The sequence below is a fragment of the Hyposmocoma kahamanoa genome, unplaced genomic scaffold (assembly GCF_003589595.1).
Source record: "Hyposmocoma kahamanoa isolate Upper Pololo Valley unplaced genomic scaffold, ASM358959v1 86, whole genome shotgun sequence".
Lineage (NCBI taxonomy): Eukaryota > Metazoa > Arthropoda > Insecta > Lepidoptera > Cosmopterigidae > Hyposmocoma > Hyposmocoma kahamanoa.
Window position 1 is genome coordinate 18,327,662 of NW_020654289.1, and position 19,618 is coordinate 18,347,279.

Genomic DNA, 19,618 nt, shown 5'->3' on the forward strand with positions numbered 1-19,618 from the left:
AAAGCTATCTGCCAAATGGATATGGAATAACAAACGATTGTTTTTTGCCTCCTTATTAACCTCATCTCATTTCCACAAGCTAACAGATTTAATTTCCTGTGTTTTGTTAAAGTCGCGCTCGTAAAGTCGTGATTCAGCGAAAGGACGAAAATCTCAATAGGAGGGTTTAGTTAGTTATAAATGATTCATCATGATTTGTCATTGGAAGCGAAATCTTCCATTAAACATGGGAAGATGTTAAGTTTCCACAAAAAGATTCTCCTACCATTGTATTTAGGCATATATGTAGAAATATTGTGTTTTCAACTTCAATAGGACGATGCCAAAATAGAGTAATTAGCTATGTGATTAAACTAATAATGAGTATTTACGTAAACAATGCCCGAGACGTATATAGAAGACGTAATGACTAAGGCAGTTAACCCCGTTGCTAAACGAGTTTTCAATAGATAGCTAAAGTAATAATCGTAAACGATATAGGAGGTCGGAGGCAAGCAGGATGAATGCTTCGACCTCTATTTACGACTCGTGGTAGTGGTTAGGGGTTGAACGTAACGAAGGCGCCGAGGGGTCGCCGATCGATCTTCTCTTGGGTTTTAAGCCATTTCTATATTCACACGCCTCTGCGGGCGAAGAAATTCGTTAAAGGCAATTTTTATGGAATTTCTTAAGAATTCATGTCCTATAGGCACCAACTGAAATGAAGCGGTATATTCCCGATGGCACAACCATTAATGGCATAATAAGTCTTTGGAACAAAACACGAGACTAGAAAGTTCCTATAGAAGAACTGACGGAAGAAACCCGAGGTGTTTTCTCTTTTTCAGTACTGTCCACCAAAGGCACCTAACATCTAATAACATTTTCAGGTACTTTACATTTCTTAATCACAATACAATCGATGACTAGCGACGTGACGTTGTGTGCACAGGAAATTAATTCTACGAACCGCCTGACGGTTGAGCGTTAAATTTTATTAGGCTGGCAGTAAAACAGCGGATCAATTGTTTCCTTTAAAAGGGCTGAAATAATGTTCTTCGCTGTTAAGAATCCCTCCTTGTAATTTGTGACATTAGAAATTCTTAGTCTGTCCATTATTGTCGTTTATTTCGACAATATAATGATTATTAAGCATTACATTGAACGGAGTTCTTTTCATACCTTTGAGTCAACAATAATTACTAACACAAGAAAGGACATTTCAAAAATAAAGTTATTTTGATGCTACAGGTTTTATGGCTTGTAATTATTTAATATTATATTCAATACATCAGCGCGGCTCTGAAACCGCCTAAAAAAGTTTTCTCTTTATAACGCCTAACGATAGAGTCGTTCGGAGTTGAAAAACCTGCATTAGAAAAGTCCAGTAGTGTTACGTATAGCTAACGCAGCAGGTGGTAGAAAATGGTGCATTTTGGTAGCGCACCCTTTCCACTACCGCAGCCCCAGGTCTGTGTGTGTTATAATCGACAAACAAGCTCTAAATATAGCGGCGCCGCCTTGGAAAATAATTCGCTGAACAATGCCTTTACTCTCGCGCCTTGGCTGCTCACACGACCAATTCGACGGCGTAATGTACGCTAAACGAGAAAAATAACAAATATTAATACGTCTATGTAAACACTATACATATATCGTTCGCAATGGTAGTATTATGGGAGTAACATGAACAATTTGATCCGTAACAATTCGATGGACGTGTAAGCTTCGTAAAAATGAATTGAAATTAAATTTACTGTTTAAGGAATCTTTGGCAGTAATCAATAATAAGAGCGCGGCGGGGTCACTGCGAAGCAAGCGCCAAGCGCCACCTCGACCGGCCGTTGACCGTGCGGTGCGGGGGCGCGCCGACTTCGACCTTGGACTTCTACTTTCTGTTAGAAATTCTCTTATACTCTTTATCCCACTTATTAACCCTTGTCTGTGTATTATATAGAACCACCTTAAAAAATATACTACTGCATTTTAATCGTAAGATTCAATACGGTCGTTCGTGGTTTTGCGATGTAAACTTTAGACTTTTACAGCCGTTTTTGCAGGCGCACGACATTTCTCGACACTGAGTCTCGTATCGACTGAAAAGATGGTAATCGAGTTTCAAATCACGAATGTGAATAATCGATAGGTTACCACAGGAGACGAAGGTGCGGAAACGATGGTTGTGCTTGGGCTTGCGCTGCGGCGGGTGCGGTTGGGGCGGGTTGGACTGGTCACGGCGCACCAGCTTGCCGAGCAGCTCGAGCAGCGAGAGGCGCAGCGGGCGCGGCGGCCGTGCCTCGCCGTCCGCGCCCAGCACCTCCAGCTCCACGGCGTCGCTCCTTGCGCACATCCGCGCTACACAGTCGCCATGCCGCCCGCCGCCTCCGCCGCCGGCAGCGCTCCACCGCGCGGCCAGCCCGCAGCCCTAACGCAGCCCCGTGCAGGCGCTCTTTCGGCGCCACGCCGGCCGACACTTCGCGAGGCGAGGCGGCCGCACACTAGCGCCGCGCCGCCATTCAGCGGTTCACTGGCGGCGCGCGCACCGTTTCGTCGGTGTTGCCTGATTTCCAGTGTTTACACTTGTGACGGTTCCAAAACCACTAATATTAGAAGGAATCAAACACTATTGTCAACAATAACCAATTTTAAGAAAACGGACTAAATGTAACACATTTTGAACCGACTTCTTGATTTTTTTTTGTATGTATGTTACGCGATAACTTTGTGAACCGATTTTGATGATTGTTTTTATTGGAAAGAGAATACCTCAGTGTTGGTCCCATTTAAATTTGAAGACAATATTCCACCTCTAAGGGGGGCAAAGTTGGAAATGAATCCGGTTTAGCGCACTTTCCAGTAACCGATTTCAATAAAACTTGGCAAATAAATGTAATTCCACAAACTTTTGAGGTCGTTTTTTAACACCACAGTCACATACGATTGTTCGCAGTTTTTTCAACATTTGTGTCGTTAGAGCCCACGTAAATGTTGTACATATTACTTTGTTGATATCAGATGCGGCAATGTTATTTTACGGTCGAGCGAACAGACGACGCGGCAGCGCCGTATCGATGAAGTCCCAGCTTCATAACAATGCAATTTACGATACTATAAATAATTCACTTCAAATATGCAATGGTTCACTACTGACGAGGGCAAAATTGTTTCACATAAACACCTACACGTGATGTAAAGCAAACGCCGACAGAGTAAAGATTAAGAATAATCCATTTTCTATGTGTAGTTAATAAGGTAATGTAAGAGAAGCGATGTGTTGCTTCCGGTGAAAATGAACATCGGTGGCGTTCCAACCCCTATCAAAATGGTTCAATCGTGTGGGTTGCATTTTATTTTTGTACAATGTACTTATATTTCCATATAAGTACAGGGTCAAGAGCACGTCAAACTTGACACTTAAGACATAAATTCAACTCTATGCCTGCCGCTTACGATAAGAACGGTCAAAGTGTCAAGCTTGACGTGCTCTTGACTGTACTACTTTCATTTGAATAGTTTAATGTTTTATTGCATTTCACATTTGTATAACTATAATTTATTCAACTTTGAATACGAATAATCAGTTCTCATTTCAGAACATAAATTATATTTAGAGCATATGTAACAAATTCTCTAAGTATTATATTGATTTTCAAGTTTACAAGTGTTTATAAAGCGATTACATTGATCATATAAAACGATTCATAAAAGCTATTAATAGTAACATTAAATAAAGCTACCAAATATATGAATAAAACTTTCAGTATGTCGGACTATTCAATACACGCGGGTATTAAATTTGTTTATAAATACAGGGGAATTTGTAGGTGTTACCTAAATACATCTTCAGTAGACATGTGCGTTTCATTTTAATGTAGTACTTATTAGATTCTTTGTTCAATATTTACCATATTTCAGTACAACTAAAATGAATTGGGGAACATCAACGTACAGTCAACAGCACATGAAGGTATAATCTTTTGTTCGAATATCGAGTCCAAGGCAACGGAACAAGATCCGTCATGTTTGCGTAGCTTTATTGATGTGTTGCCGTCTGTGCATCCTATTCATAAATTTTTAGTAATAGTACCTATATACCCGCTAAACTACAAGCTAAAGTGTAATTGTCATTTACTACTTTCGGGTTAATTAATGTAGATAAAGTTTGACGTTCACACTCACTATTTATTAACCAAAAACGAAAAAGTGTAGTTATAAATTTAAAGGCTTTTTTCTAAGAGTGTCAGTCTGTATTTCTGTCTTTGGCATCGTAGTTCCCAAACGAATGGACTAATCTCAAGTGTTTTTTTTATTATTTGAAGGCTAAATTTAATTGGTTGTTAGCCTATGTTTGATGAACATAGTAGCAGTAGAGCTCCTTGTGAAAGAGCTCGTCGAGGGAAGTACTGCCACCTTAACTATTTCTGCCGCCAAGCAGTAATGTCAGCATTACTGTATTCCGGTTTTAAAGGATAAGGGCGCGTGTATACGCTAAGAAAAGTCGCCGGACCTATGCGAGAATTCGTGTCGTTTCTACACACGAACTGTGTACACAGCCTCGGCGCCGGACAAGAAAAAAATCTTATCTACCCCCGACGCAACGCGCTCTGCCGCTATTGCATAGGGCGCATTGTCAGAAAACGAACGTTTATGCGCGTGGACTGATTTTGCAAAGTACCACTGTTGCACCACTAATTTCTTTGCGACTAACAAAATGCATGATTTATTTATAAGTTTAGTAGAGGAACGACCCGTATTGTGGGACAAAACCTTAGAGATTTATAAAGACGTACTTTTGAGGCATGGAGAGAAATATTTATTATTCTATACATATAATTTATTAACATAATTTGTCAACATATTTCTTCACACAGTCGGTAGTAAAGCGACAGCTACCTGGAAGTGCACTGACACGTTTACCCTAGACACGTCTGCCCGAAAGCATTCGTATCGTGTACATACTCATCATTTTCTGTCTGCAACAGACACGAAATATTTTCGTGGCTAGATCCGACAAAGTTCTTGTCGTGTACAAGGCCATTCTCGTCTTTTCTGTTGTAGACACGACGAAATTCTTAGCGTGTACACGCGCCGTAAGGGTGCTGATGAAATTACAGGGTTATGGAACTTGTCAACTTATGCCTTAGGGTGACGGGCGCAGTGGCAGTGCCCTTTATATCTTTGTGTTTTAAAGCTTAGAGTGACACTGCAACTGATATAGACAGGCGTATCGCTTACCGTCAGGCGCACGACTTGTTCGTCCCGTCACTTCGTGTCATAAAAAAAAACCAAAAGTTTATAAAATATTACTCATTTACAGGTCTCTCATCCTTATTCAAATAAGTGAGGCCTTTCTTACTATTGAAGACAATCCTAAAGAATTGCTGACATTAAAAAAAATGATTCAGATATCTTAAGAAAATTAAATCACGGCGCGGTATTCCAATATTCTAGCTAGAATTCCCTGTTTTAATCATGACATGGTGTTTACGACAGGTTCGAGAGAGAGACAATTGTTACGAACGAAACAAAAAAAAAATCAAGTAATATTTATACTACCCCTGAGTCACGCAACTAGTGTTATCATAACTTATCAGTAATAAGAAGTTGAGTCATTGTTTAGGCCTCGAACTTCATTTAGCCGCCCTAGTGTTGATGATATGACTCGTGCTGCTAGGTCTATGCAGTATTTTTAGAATCGTCGTAATTGGCAGTATATTTGGCAAGTTTTTGCTAAACCATAGCATTCCCTGATAAGGCCACAAATTCGCAACAGAGGTGCGTTCAGCGGGGCGTTCAAAGTATGCGGGTTCATCGTGTGTAAGAAATACGTTTGTGCGCAACGAACGCGCACACTTTGAGCGCCCTGCTGAACGCACCACCATTCCGAATTTGGGCCCAAGTTGGTAATATTTTATATCAAAGTTTACATATAACTTTTCAATATTGTCTCGGGTTTGTGATACCGTCGTTGTTCTCGATTTCCATAACACAAGTGGTTTAGTTACTTACTTTCAGATCAGAGCAACGCATGTGATGTTATCTAATATTCATTCATTTATTTATTCATGCGCGAACCGTCATTTTATAAGAATGAGCGAGCTTCTACATAGTTATTTAGAATGGTTTACGAACAGAAATAGTCCTATAGATTATACTATAGGTTAACTCCACATAGTCATCGTATCAAAAATACATTCGAAGTACACGTAATACTCGTAAAAACATTAAGGGTCGTAATGATGAACAGTTCCTAATTCCGACGTATCGGCCGAGATGTCACTTAGGCCAGTAATTGCGTCTGTAGGGCTAGCACGATGGGAAGCGACTTGCGCGAGAGCGATATACAGCGCGAGATGTCTATGCGAGAATAGCGGTATCTCGCGCTTCATGTCGCTCTCGCTAAAGTCACGCCTTGTCTTGCTAGACCTACTGGAGCGCTCCTGTATTAAGTACGTAGTATAATCATCGGCATCTCGTATGATACCATTTGAAATGACTATGGACTTGAGTTAACTACTGAGTAGTGACGTTTACTAATAAGCGGAAAATTTGACATCATTTATGATGCGTAATGAATAAGCAATTATTAATTATGCGCTCTAAGTGATGTTTCATCATCATTATTTATTACTTGGTGTATTTATCACTGGGTGTACACTCCACATATTACCTTGGTGCAGCAAGCGAACAGCTAGCTATACAGGTGAAGACTGAAAATCAGTAATGCTGATCTTTAACCTTTTTGTTCACATCACTCAATTGTTTTATCTATTATTTTTTTAAGTATTGTGATTATGTTATGTTTTGTGGAGAAATGTCTATTTATTTTATTTATTTATTATCATCAATTCATTTATATGTCCACTGCTGGGCAGGAATCTCCTCTTAGGCAAGGGTTCAGGCTATAATCCGTCACTCTGGCCCAATGCGGGTTGGGGACTTCACACATTTTTCCGAAGGTTATGAACATTCTTCGACGTGCAGGTTTCATTACGGTGTTTTCTTTCACCGAAAAACTCATGGAAAATTTCAAATTCAATTTCGCACATAAATTGTGAAAAATTCAGAGGTACGAGCCCGGATTTGAACCCACGGTCTCTGTTTGAGTGGTGGTAGGTCAAACCATTAGGCTACCACGACCTTTTTAAAATGACATTTATTAAAAGATATTTGGCTAAAATGAGACCGCAATATGGAATAGCTGCCGTGTGCTAACTAAAACGCGGCTAAATGACAAAATATTTTTTTGATATATCATAAAAAACCATCATAACCCAGTATTAGAATATTGAAATTGTTTGATGATATTGCAGCTATGCATCGTTAAGGTAAGTTCCGAGAAGTCGAATACGTTAACTAATTTTAATTGTTTTTAAAACAGAATTTTGTGCTCTATCTTTTGCATTTAAAACGGATATTTGACCATTTGTCACTTAGGCGCCTTTTAGTTAGTGAAAGAAAGAAATTATGTATTGTAGAATTTAGCGAAGGTCAAAACCAATCGAGAAGACAAATAAACCAGCGAAAACCTTGAGGACAGGTGTCCCGGAAAAGTTATATTTGAAGCACTCCACACTTACCTTGGCCATGTGTTCTCGCCGAGGACTTTCCCATGTCGGCCGCACCATCGACACACATATACACTCACACTCGCGCGCGACACTTAACACTAACACTGCGGGCTTATACTTAAAGGTCGGTATAAAAGAGGCGTATAAAAAGTTAGACGTTATATTATCGAAGGACACTTGAGGGTTAAGCTAGGTCTCCTATGGAGCAGGAGGTAGGGCGGCGTCTGAGGCGGCGGGCCGCGCGGCGCGATCGGCATCCTGCGACCCACCACTGCACTTCGCCTCCCTGCAACAATACAGACGCTGTTAGACAAAAGCATTGTAAATGGTAAGGCAAGATATTTCAACGAGCCTACATTTTAGGAGGTGAGATGTGGGGGACAGCATCTCGCGTACCGCAACCCGCGCGCTGACAAAAAATAAGAACAGGCGGAGAAACTTTGACACAGATCTGTCGTCGAAAAGCGCCTGATGGTGACTGGCGGAGCAGCGGGCGGCGCGGACGTAGCTAAACCGTTGGGTAATTTTCAAATTTTAGTATAAATGTGAATTTAATAACTACAGGGCTTCAATTCAAAACCAAAATTTAGCAGGTTCTCTGTAGTACTTATAGACAAAAATCTCCGCATAAAAATTATATACAAAGTTAGGTATTTTGTTCTTAAATATTTCGTTTTACATTTTTACTTTAGCCTTTTTCCGGGATTTTGTGTGATCAAGTAAAGTACTATCCTATCGCGTAACAAATTCTCAAAGCACATTCTTTAGACAATATTCTTAGGTGTATCGTATATTATTTGTAAGACCTTTATCGAATAGTAAACACCTAAACCATTTGATCGAGCAAAACAGTTTTTCCCACCGTTTTTCTCCTTCGGAACACCGAAGGGAAAGCAATAGTACCACCGAAGTTGTTACTTAATTTTAAGTTGTTACTTATTGTTAAGTTATTACTTCGGTGGTACTATTGCTTTTAAGAGTTGAAAAACTGGTAAATATGACTACGGCTGCTAATAGATTGACTGCATGTTTGCGGTTAATGCGTGAAGTCATAATCATGCAGCCGAGGTGATGTAGCCGGCATGAAGTCGGTTTCAACTGCACGCAGTTAATACGTGAAGTCTTTTTTTAACTTCATGAAGTCGAGGTCTCGGATAACGACTTCATGCATTAACTGCACGTAGTCAAAACCCACTCCGTGCAGCCGAGGTCGACCGCATGCAGTTAATGCGTGAAGTCGTTACCAACTTCATGCAGTCGTGGTCTCTGTTGCATGAAGTTGATTAGGACTTCACGCAATAACTGTAAACATGCATATCGAGTTCTTAGGTTTTCGCGATTGTTACACATAGGAAATGAAACTATTTTTCCGGATTATTGACAGTCAACCGTGACCATGGGACCTGTAAAGGGCCCGAAACGTCGGTTTGTTTGAAAAAACAAATATACGCGATTTAAATCCGGAAAAATAGTTTCATTTCCTATGTAAACATGCAGTCAATCTGTTAGCAGCCTAAGTAGTAGATCGACAAAAAAAAGAAAAGTCTCTGACAAGTGAATTAAAAATAATCTTATTCAAAATATGTACATTATTGCGTTATTTACTAAGCTACCGAAAACTTTTGTGCTAATAAACAAACGAATAAAATAATGAAAGATTCGAAAACATACGACAAAGAAACATCGATACAAATGGGCGAACGCATCGCTACACAATTGTATCGATGCAGTCTCGCGTTTGCATCAATGCATTCGCCTATAAATCGCATGTGTAGCGTTGCAATCGCGCGTTTCACGAACGCGCGTTTGCATCGCTGCTAAAAGTCGCCTTGTGTAACCACTCTAAAATAAACACAAATATGTAAATATGCACAGGTTGTAACGTTATTGTCAATTTGTCAGATGTAATTTTGCCCTTAATTAGTTGAAAGCCTTTAATAGGCAATGCAATACATGTATCTTCTGACCGTGAAATCTAATATACCTACTCCATTCGGTTTAATAACCTATTTATTATCGAAAATTGCTGGCATAATAAAATAGACATAGAGGGCATTTTATGTCTCGGTGAGACACATGTACACATGCGTGTACTTTTCGCGTCCAACTTGCATGGTTTTAAAAGGTTATTCGATTAGATCTTATCAAGGAACTAAGTATTATAGAAAGGCACTATTCCATTTAAGCGGAATAGGAAACTCTATTCAAAAATAAGCAAGACGTAGATTAAAACATAAAACTCTTTGCATTTTCTTGTTTAAATGATTTAAGTTTAATGGCGAGGATAGGAACAAAGGATTTATATCTAATTCATTTTGACGCAGTAAACATTGAATTAATTTACATACACATGTTTCTTTTTTATCAAACACGGTATTAATTTATTTATGTAAATATTTTATATAATTTAATTTGCCTTATTAAAGGCTTTATTCTATATATATTAAATCAAAGGCTGAAAGTTAAAAGGAATTAAGCCGTTGAAAATTAATTGTAAGTAGGTAGTAAAATTTATAATGTCAAGATTCATCACATGTGATTAGACCCAGTTCACGAAATTTATTCAAAGAATGAATCTTCAATCTTAAGATTTTCATATTATGATTATCACTAGTTAATGTGCCTACATATTTGCTCGATTTTATCGATTGTTACTGTCGATCGACAATCTCGATAACTTTTGTCGATCGCTGTATTTTGTCGATCGATGTGTTTTGTGAATCGATAGGTCGATCGTCTGTACCTACCATATTTGCTCGTTTTGTTAGATTTCTCGTGTCGATCGTCAAAAAATCGAGCAATCTGTAGGCACCTTTACAAGTTTCTTACCACGGTACATAAGTATATAAGATTTTTGTTTATGATACAGAACAAGTCGTGCGCCTGGTGATAAGCGACATGACTGTCCGTAACAGTTGCAGTGCCACTCAGAGCTTCAAATCACAAAGATCTGAGGCGTAATGCCACTATACTCGTCACCCTGAGGCATAAGTTTATAATTCCCATGTGCCCGTAATTTCGCCAATTCTACGGAAGGACTTTTTATTATTTTCATGATATTTCGGAACAGGCTGACTGTCAAAAAATTTTTCTATCGAGGCATAAACATGGAAGTAAATTAATTTTCTACTCCGCGAACCAAGTGTAGGTTAAATCGTGCAAAATAGCTGCGCTTTTTGCACAATTGCGCACTGGGTTCGCGGAGAAGCAAAATTAATTTACTTCCATTTCTAATAACATGGGCTTCCGAAAAGTAAGGCCAGAATCTATTCATTACCTAGTCATGTTTTCAACCTAAGTATCGCGTTATTCCATTTACTTTTTAACCTTTTGTATAATAATTGTTACTTTTTTTAGCGAAATTCGTCATTATTTTACACCACAAAAGTACCATCTAATTTGCCTTGAACCCATAAAACATAGAGAAGAAAATGGAAAACCGCATATAAAAACATTTTCAATTCAATTCAAAACGCAACCATCATAAACGTGAAACTCACAAATAATGTGCAAATCATCGTCATAGTCATAGTCATTCATTTCTCACACAATAGCGGTTCTGCAATTGCATTTTATTGGCACCTATAAAGCCTAATAATAATAACGAATACTCGTGGATTGCGTCGAACTGGACGTCACAAAACGTTGCGGCTTTGATAGACACGCTTTTCGAGAACTCCCCACTATTGACGGCGAATGGTCTAAAATGATAGTTCAATAGATTCTAACAAACTCAATACGTATGGGGCCGTATGGGATATGTTTTGGCGGAAAAGCAATCACGCACACATTCACTGAAACAGTACGCAATCTGAAACTGGGGTTTTACTCCCGTTCTCTGTCCGACATCTGTTCGAAACAATTACTGTCAAATAATTAAAACTCGACGAAATTAAAAACCGCACAACGCGAATGAAACTTCATACTTAACATTTTGATTTGGTCGATTATTACTTATTTGACAGCAATTGTTTCGGATGGACGTCGAACGGAGAATAGGAGTAGACCTCCTGAATCGGAATAAAACATATGCGAGAAAATGCATCAATGAAATGAGAAAACTCGCTCCGTAGCTCAGTTGGTAAATGCCATTGTCCCGATGTGGCAACAGACGCTGGTTCGAATCCAGTCAGATCGAAGGATTTTTCATTGTGTTATTCGATCTTTGTATCAATAATAAATGCACTTCTGTTTCACACATCAGAATTTAGTAGTAGACTACTCGAAAGCCTTTTCAAATAAGGAAGACTTCCACGATGGCTACCTAAAATCCACTACACCCTTGACTTCACATAACACCAGTACTGGGACACAAAAAGTCAGCTAAACATTCCCAGTAGTGGAAATTTTATGATGATTACACTGGAAAAGAGTTGACAATCAAAGTCAGGTACAATCTGCACATTACTAATTTTCTGTCCATTACCTGCTCTTTACGACACGGGTTCATATCGTCTAAACACAACAAGAATACAGATGCTATAAAATAAATGCAAATATTAATGTTCTATTTTTACTAAGATATTACGTATATAGTCTCGACTCATTGGTCACTCGAAACTGTGCTTTATTTACAGCATAGTGTCCGGGGAATACTCGACCTAGAAACAGTCAAGCAGTGCTCGTCTAATGAGACAATTGAGCACGATTGGGAGAATTGAGATGCGCTGCTGATACAATATCGACATCTTCGGCCAGTTATATGTTGGGCACTTATGAGAAGATATGAATTTTATATACGTATAAATTCTATTGCAGGATATATATTAGACGGGAAAACATAATAGGATGATTGTGCTAAAAAAACAAATTGCAATCAATCACCAAGATGATATACAATAGGTTATTTCTATTGTCACTCAATTAAATACAATCAAAACGAATTGATAGCAATTTTGTTTGCGCTCTCTTGTTGGTTATTTTATTAAAATTCCTGCTACAGAACCGTCATATGATTTACATTGCGTAGGTATATAATTTTATAACATCTAGATAAAGTGAACTTCACTCTGTTGTGGTACAAAAACAATTGTTAATTTGTTCTGTTTCATCGAAAGGCAACTCTGGGCGCAATTTTTGAATAAAATTTCACAACTGTGAATAAATTTCACACATCGTATGTGTCCGGAACGAAATGAAAATATCCTTGACATTACATATAACTACCGCATGCATATACTCGTAATTTTATTAACCGCATATCGCCGACGACACGGTACCATTTGGAAATCATGAGAGTGACAAAGTTGTTTGCTAGTTACTATTTGTTGCGTAAATGAATGTTCTGATTCTAATCTTTAAGTGGTATCGTGGGCATTTCATTATTAAACAAGTTTAATACGTTTAAATGGTAATAAAAAGTATGCCGATGATTTGTAAAGTTCTGGAGGAAAGTGGTCTACTTGTCTAAGAGCTAAAGGGAGTCGAAAGGTAGTTTCGTAAGCATTGGGCTACTAACTATAAAAGAATTACAGAGTTAGTAACCTGAGAGCAGTTGCACCAATACATTTTTGAAAGCATTGTGAGGTCCCCAGTCAGAACGATAACAACAGCTAACGTTAAGTATGTGACACCAATGATTTACTTTAATAGGCTCAGGCGCAGAATGTCCACTTCGCAAAATGTCTACCGGACGCAAAATCTAGAAATTGTCAACTATCATTCGATAACAATTGTTCTATATAATTATTGAAAATGTTTCTAGGAACTATGTAATCTAACAAGCTTATAGCTTGTATAATCCTTGATAATAATGGTCATGTGTGTAATTCGTTTTTAATAGAATTATAAAATTGGATAATAAATTGTTAGAGAAACAATGATAAATGTACATGTTTTATATATATATATATATATATATATATATATGTATATGTATATATATAGATAAAGTATCTTCCATCACTAAACGTGTTGATAACCTAAAATTTGTATTTCAGACTGCTCACGTCGTTTAGTAAATGTAGGTCGAATAAAAAGTTAACAATTTTTTATCGAAGTTTGTCTTTCCAGTGACTTCATATGCGCCGGTGTCGTTATTGAGGTGGAATCGTTCCCTAATAGATAATACCAGTATATTGCTAAGTGACATCCTGAAGTTTACAGCTTATTATCCAGTTCTGAAATTGTCCGTCATTTAAAGTGCTCTAAGAAGCCGGATCTAATGATTTGTACGGCCAGTTATAAATGTTTTTATAGCACATATAAATTTCAGCAGCAGTTGACCTCCTTGTGGAAGAGTTCGTCCGGAGCAGTACTGCCACATTACCTATTTCTGCCATCAAGCAGTAATGTGATCATTACTGCGTTCCGATTTTGAAGGGAAAGGCTCGATTTATATTGCGGCGGAACGGAATGGAAGCGATAATCTCGCTAATATCACTTCGCTGCAATATAAATTGAGCCTATGGATGGGCCGTGTGTGTTTGGTATTTTAATGGTACTAAGTGACGGAACGAACAAGTCGTGGTAAGTGACACGCTTATCCATAGCAGATGCATTGCACTCAAAGCTTTAATTGCGAAGATCTGAGGGTCTCTGCCACAGCGCCCGTCACCCTAAGACAAGTGGACAAATCCGATGTGCCTGTAATTTCACCACTACCTTTACCCTTCAAAACGGAACGCAGCAATGCTCATATTACTGCTTGGTAGCAGAAACAGGTAAGGTGGCAGTACCATCCTGGATGAACTCTTTCACAAGGAGGTCTACTGCTGTTAATAAAAACTACGCTAATTGATATATATTGTGATTCATTACTGAATTGTTTGCTTAAACGACACGATGTTTCGAGTACTTAGGTTTTCGCAATTGTTACACATAGGAAATGAAACTAGCGATTGTTACACATAGGTCCGAAACGTTGGCTTGTTTGAAAAAACAAATATACGCGATTTAAATCCGGAAAAATAGTTTCATTTCCTATGACATGATGTTATTAAAATTGACTAAATATCTGAGTTCTCAATCTAAATAGAATGAATGAATGAATGAAATATTTTATATTGTACATTACAAATTATGTCAACCCAAACGATAATGTAAGTACCTATAACAGAAATAGTACATTATTGCAGAGGCCGGGAAGTAAGGGATTTCTGAACGAGTATGAGTTACAAGGACGAGCGCCGGCGAGGCCTTGAATTAATATGTGTCAAGCAATCGTCGTTCCCGCCGAGATAATTATGTATAGAATTTGTCTCAAACAATGTGAGGAAATCATAAAAGACTAAAGAGAGGAAGATGTTAAATAGAAAAAGTAAAAAAAAAAATATTAAAAGTAAATATTAGACGTGATACAACAATTGTTAAAAGAAAATGTTATTGTTTTTCCAGGCTCAGTACTAGTAGTCTGATGAACTTATGATGGTGTTTGATACATCTATTACGGTATTTTCGTTATCGCTCTCACAGAGACTATTAATCCTTACCAGAGACTGAATCGAAAGGCACAAAAAACAAGTTTTGCAAAAATTGCCTTTTATCTTGCTAACTGTACCATTTTTTCAAAATGCCAATCAAAATATCTTCAAAATTCATGGATCTTCTAGAACCGTTTTCCTGTAACTACAACGATTAAGGCAGATGGCCTTGCTACCCCGTCTCAAATTACACCCTGTATATTATCAACAAAATAAAATGGAAAGATAATCAAATTAAGGGTCAGCGCAAACTGGCGGCACTTAAGGCAGAGGACATTAAATTATTTATCAATGTATATTTTGGGCTATATCAATTGAAATAAGGTAAATAAGGTAAATTTCAATGCTGTGAAACGCAGCGACAAATGCGCCGCGATACTCCCGAGGCCAGTTTCAGAGCATTGCAATTTATAACTTATTCTTGTTTTATGAATTAGATACTAACCCGCGACTTCGTCTGCGTAAAATAAGTACTTCGAGTAGCCTACTGTACTACTTACTTCAGAAATTATTGGTTCTCGATACAAACTTTCATCCCCTGTTTCACTCCCTTTAAGATTTATTTTTGTGACAAAAAAGTAGCCTACGTCCTTTTCCTAGGTCCCATCTATCTCTATATCAGAATTAATCAAATTTAGTTCAACGGTTTAGGTGTGAAAACGGAATACACATAATGACTTTCGCAATTATAATATTAGTTTGTACTTTGAAAAGGGTACAGCTATAGTTAGCTACCCAATAGTCATAAGGTGTAGCGATCACGTGAAACGAAAGCGAAAACAATATAATTATATATCCCCATTGATCATCAGCCCATTTACGTCACTGTTGTGCACGATCCACCACGCCCAATGAGGGTTGGGTATTTCACAAGTCTTCACACCTTTTATGAAACCATTTATTAATTTTCATGATGTTTTCCTTCACCGTAAAAAAGTGATCAACTCACTACCAAACTAGTATTATTTTGTTTATTTTTAATATAGATACAGTGTCTAATTACTGTATCTTGAGTTACAATATATTTTTATAAGAACGAGTAGGGAAACTTTCGCTAGTTCTGCGTGTAAATGCCTACACGTCGCTTGGAGAGTAAGGCTGGTACAGTATTGCTTTACTTGTACAGGTTTAAACATAATTTGAAATAATCTCAGTACAGAGTACTAAAAAACCGACCTCAAAAGTTCGTGGAAATACATAATTATTTGCCAAGATTTATTGAAATCTGTTACCGGTAAGTGCGCGTACCTCCGTCCGAAAGAATTATTGGCAAATATGTAACACTCGACTAAATTAAAAGATAATGTCAAGTATGAAGCTTCATTCGCATCATGCGTCTTTTCATTTGTGTGTAATTTTTTATTTGACTGTAATTATTTCGGACGGATGTCAGACGGAGAACAAGAGTACAGGGCCGATTCATCCCCTAGAACTGGAATATTTTCTTCAAATTTAAATGGGACCACTACAGAGGTACCCTCTTTCCAACAAAAAAAAATCATCAAAATCAGTTCACAAATGCCGCCGGAGTTATCGCGTAACACACATAAAAAAACAGTCAAAATGAGAACCGTTAAAAAATAAGGTATTCATCACAGCGTGCTGCGATGAAATAAACTTTGTTGAATGCTGTAAGTACACATATTGATATTTTTATACCAAAATCTCCGACTGGTATCTTGATTATGGAGTATGATTATGAAATTTTAATAGAAATTAAATAGGGAACAATTGTTCAAACTGCCACTAACACAATAATAAACACGTCTGCAATTAGATGTAATTTTTTTAACACCGAACGGTCGCTTCAATTCCTATAATGAATGCCGCGTGCGATCCGACCTATGCAACGCGAGTGCACCACGAGATTATGCAAAAATGTGTACGTCGCGCCGCTACGTTTGTATGGAGTTACCATAGTATGCTTATACACTACAGTTGTTAAGTTCGTAAGAGTACAATGAACATTTTACTGTGTAACATAAATACCTAACCATACAATATAAAAGTAGTAATTTTGTTTTCACACGGATTGTGAATTTCCGTTGTAGTTCAGCGGTCCTCGTGTTTATTTTTAAACTTCTACGAATATCGCCTCAAATTCATGAACCAATTGAAGTAAAAATGTATGTATATTAAATTTAGTATCGTTTCTGTTTTAAAAATCCCGAAAATATCACATTATGTCACGGTGAATGAATTCTGTATGATGGCATGTTTTACCAAGGATATCGGAGCACGAAGGTGCCTACCTAATAGATAATAATAAGTATCAAGAATAAGGGGCCTTTATGTCGGTGACATCATAATTCACAGCCAGACCTTGAGACCAATCTGCGAGCATGTTAAATCGCATTTGCGATTGTTTTTCGACGTCTCAATTATAAATAGGATTCATTGTTACTTTAGGGAGCACATGGTGGCTTTATAAAAGATTCATATAAGTTTTTAGTAACTAGATGAATTGGTAAACTAGCGTATTTGTGTATTACTAACTACAAATATTTTAGGTGTTCGATGATCGTTTTACAGATATCTCAGCATATATTATACTAATCGATTACGAAAACTTTAATTTAATGAACCGAATGTTTTTTATTCGTACAGCACTATGCAACCACACGCAAGTCATAGTTGTATAGTTGACAAATAACTTTACTTTTGGACTACCATTTTTCAATTACGATTTTACAATGCTATTCAAATGAATATTGTTGGAAAAAGTGATGAGATATCAAGTTGAAATCTTCGAAATATTCGTGAGTGTTACTAGAGTGATTGCTTTAGAATTTTAACCAAACAGTTTTGTTTACTTTTTGTTCAAAATGGATTAGAACAGACCACATCAAAAGTTCTGATAATTTGTCTAAACTTTGAATCGGATTATTTTAACTTTATTTAGGAAGTCGGCAATATCTTGCACTAGAGTCAATTATAAAAAAAAAACAATATTATGTTATAATTTTATCGACCCCGTTGGTCCCAGTGGTTAGCACTGAGAGCGCTAGATAAGTAGAGCCCGGGTTCTGAATTTTCTAAATTGGTCCTGAACTCTAGAAACACGAAATCGGTAGTTACGACCGTTTTCCCACTATGGATGACCTACAGACTTGAGTTTCGATTGGTGCTAGAACTAAGAATGTATGACAACGCGACTTGACAGACTCGAACGGGCCAGTCTTTGCGTTGACGGACTTCGAAAGTAGTTTCATAGGTCATCCATAATGGGCCATAAATACGGATTTCGTGCTTCGAGAGTATGGATGTTCTAGGTAGTGTCCCGGAATTAATTTAGTTGCTTTGGTATTCATAGTAAAGGGAGTTACCTAGGTTTGAGATCAAGGACTTGGTGTGTTGTGGGAAAGAAATAAAATAATTGGAAATGAAGGACCAAAACCAAGGGCACATTTGTCAATAGTATATTATTAAGTAAAATACATTTCAACAAAAACCCGCGTTAGTAATTTTTTTAACTCCTAATTATACAGCCATACACAAATAACATATCTAAGTACTTTATTATAGTATAAACCAGGTATAATCACAATTATCAAGAAATCCAATATGGTAGAAAAAAGTAGAAGGTGTGAGTACATAAATGAGGACATTAATAGCATGTTACGGCCTGTCACTATAGTAGGTACTAGCTAATAATTCTTGCTTAATATGTGATTCTATATTCTAGTATCTCATAAAATTTTACAAAACACACAAAATAATTACGACACATATTTAGCCACTAATGGAGATAAATAAAGGTGCGTGAAGCCCACAGTGAGACTTCGGAAGAGCGCAATTGAAAATAAATATGAATCAGGAACTACTTACTAGTCTAGGCGCGAGCTTAAAAATAACACCAAACAATTTTATGCAACACTAATAATAATAAAAAGCAAGTTAAGCTAAAGTCACCTATATTGATCGATACATTCATTACCTGCATAAAATCAAATACAATCGATTGTTCACACTAAGAAATTACAGAGAAAAAAACGTTAATCTTAAAAATCAAGATAAATTAAAATAGTTTCCCTTTTGATGAGAAAATACAATTCGAACGGCCGCCATTTTTGTATTTATGTCCTATCATTTGCATTTTTGCATTTACATTTGCATTGCGTTCTATTTGATTTTGCATTACGGAAATTTTGCCATTGTATTGACATGAAAGCATTAATTTATTACATAAACAAATGTTCGGTTCGTCAGTACGTGTTTTCAGCAAAGTTCGAACATGTTTAAATACCGCCTATGTTTATTCAAGTAAAACAAAGGGTTGATCACAGTGGAATGTTATCAGCAAAAAGAACACTTGACCTTCTTATTTTAAAACTGTTGCGACAGCGCGTTCAGAAAAAATAGCATAAAATATACAATAAAAACTTAAGTGTTATTTTTAATCTGTTTTCGACATTCATTTTAGTGAAGAGTCATTGATATGAATACAATTTTTCATCTCATTTTTATTATTTGATCGCTTCGAAAAGTCGACAATTCAATTCGGTCTTTAAGGTTTTAAAAATAAAGACGGTTGTACGCGGACATAAGTAACTTTAAAACAAAACCATGTTAATTCGGCGATGGAACACTTGACAACATTGAATACGAGCTGTGTATGCGAGTGCAAATATATATAAATACACGTTA

At 37.2% G+C, this 19,618-nt stretch overlaps 1 protein-coding gene across 4 annotated transcripts in view; it reads right to left on the minus strand.

Annotated features, from left to right (window-relative positions):
* The window catches only part of LOC113234949 (probable phospholipid-transporting ATPase IM), a 132,695-nt gene that overhangs the window by 74,842 nt on the left and 38,235 nt on the right, over positions 1-19,618 (minus strand). For all 4 annotated transcript variants that reach the window (XM_026470476.1, XM_026470475.1, XM_026470473.1 and 1 more), the window contains one exon: positions 7,560-7,836. In XM_026470476.1, the coding sequence (XP_026326261.1) occupies positions 7,560-7,617 (58 nt within the window). In that variant the 5' untranslated portion in view covers positions 7,618-7,836. The remainder of the gene's footprint in view (positions 1-7,559; positions 7,837-19,618) is intronic.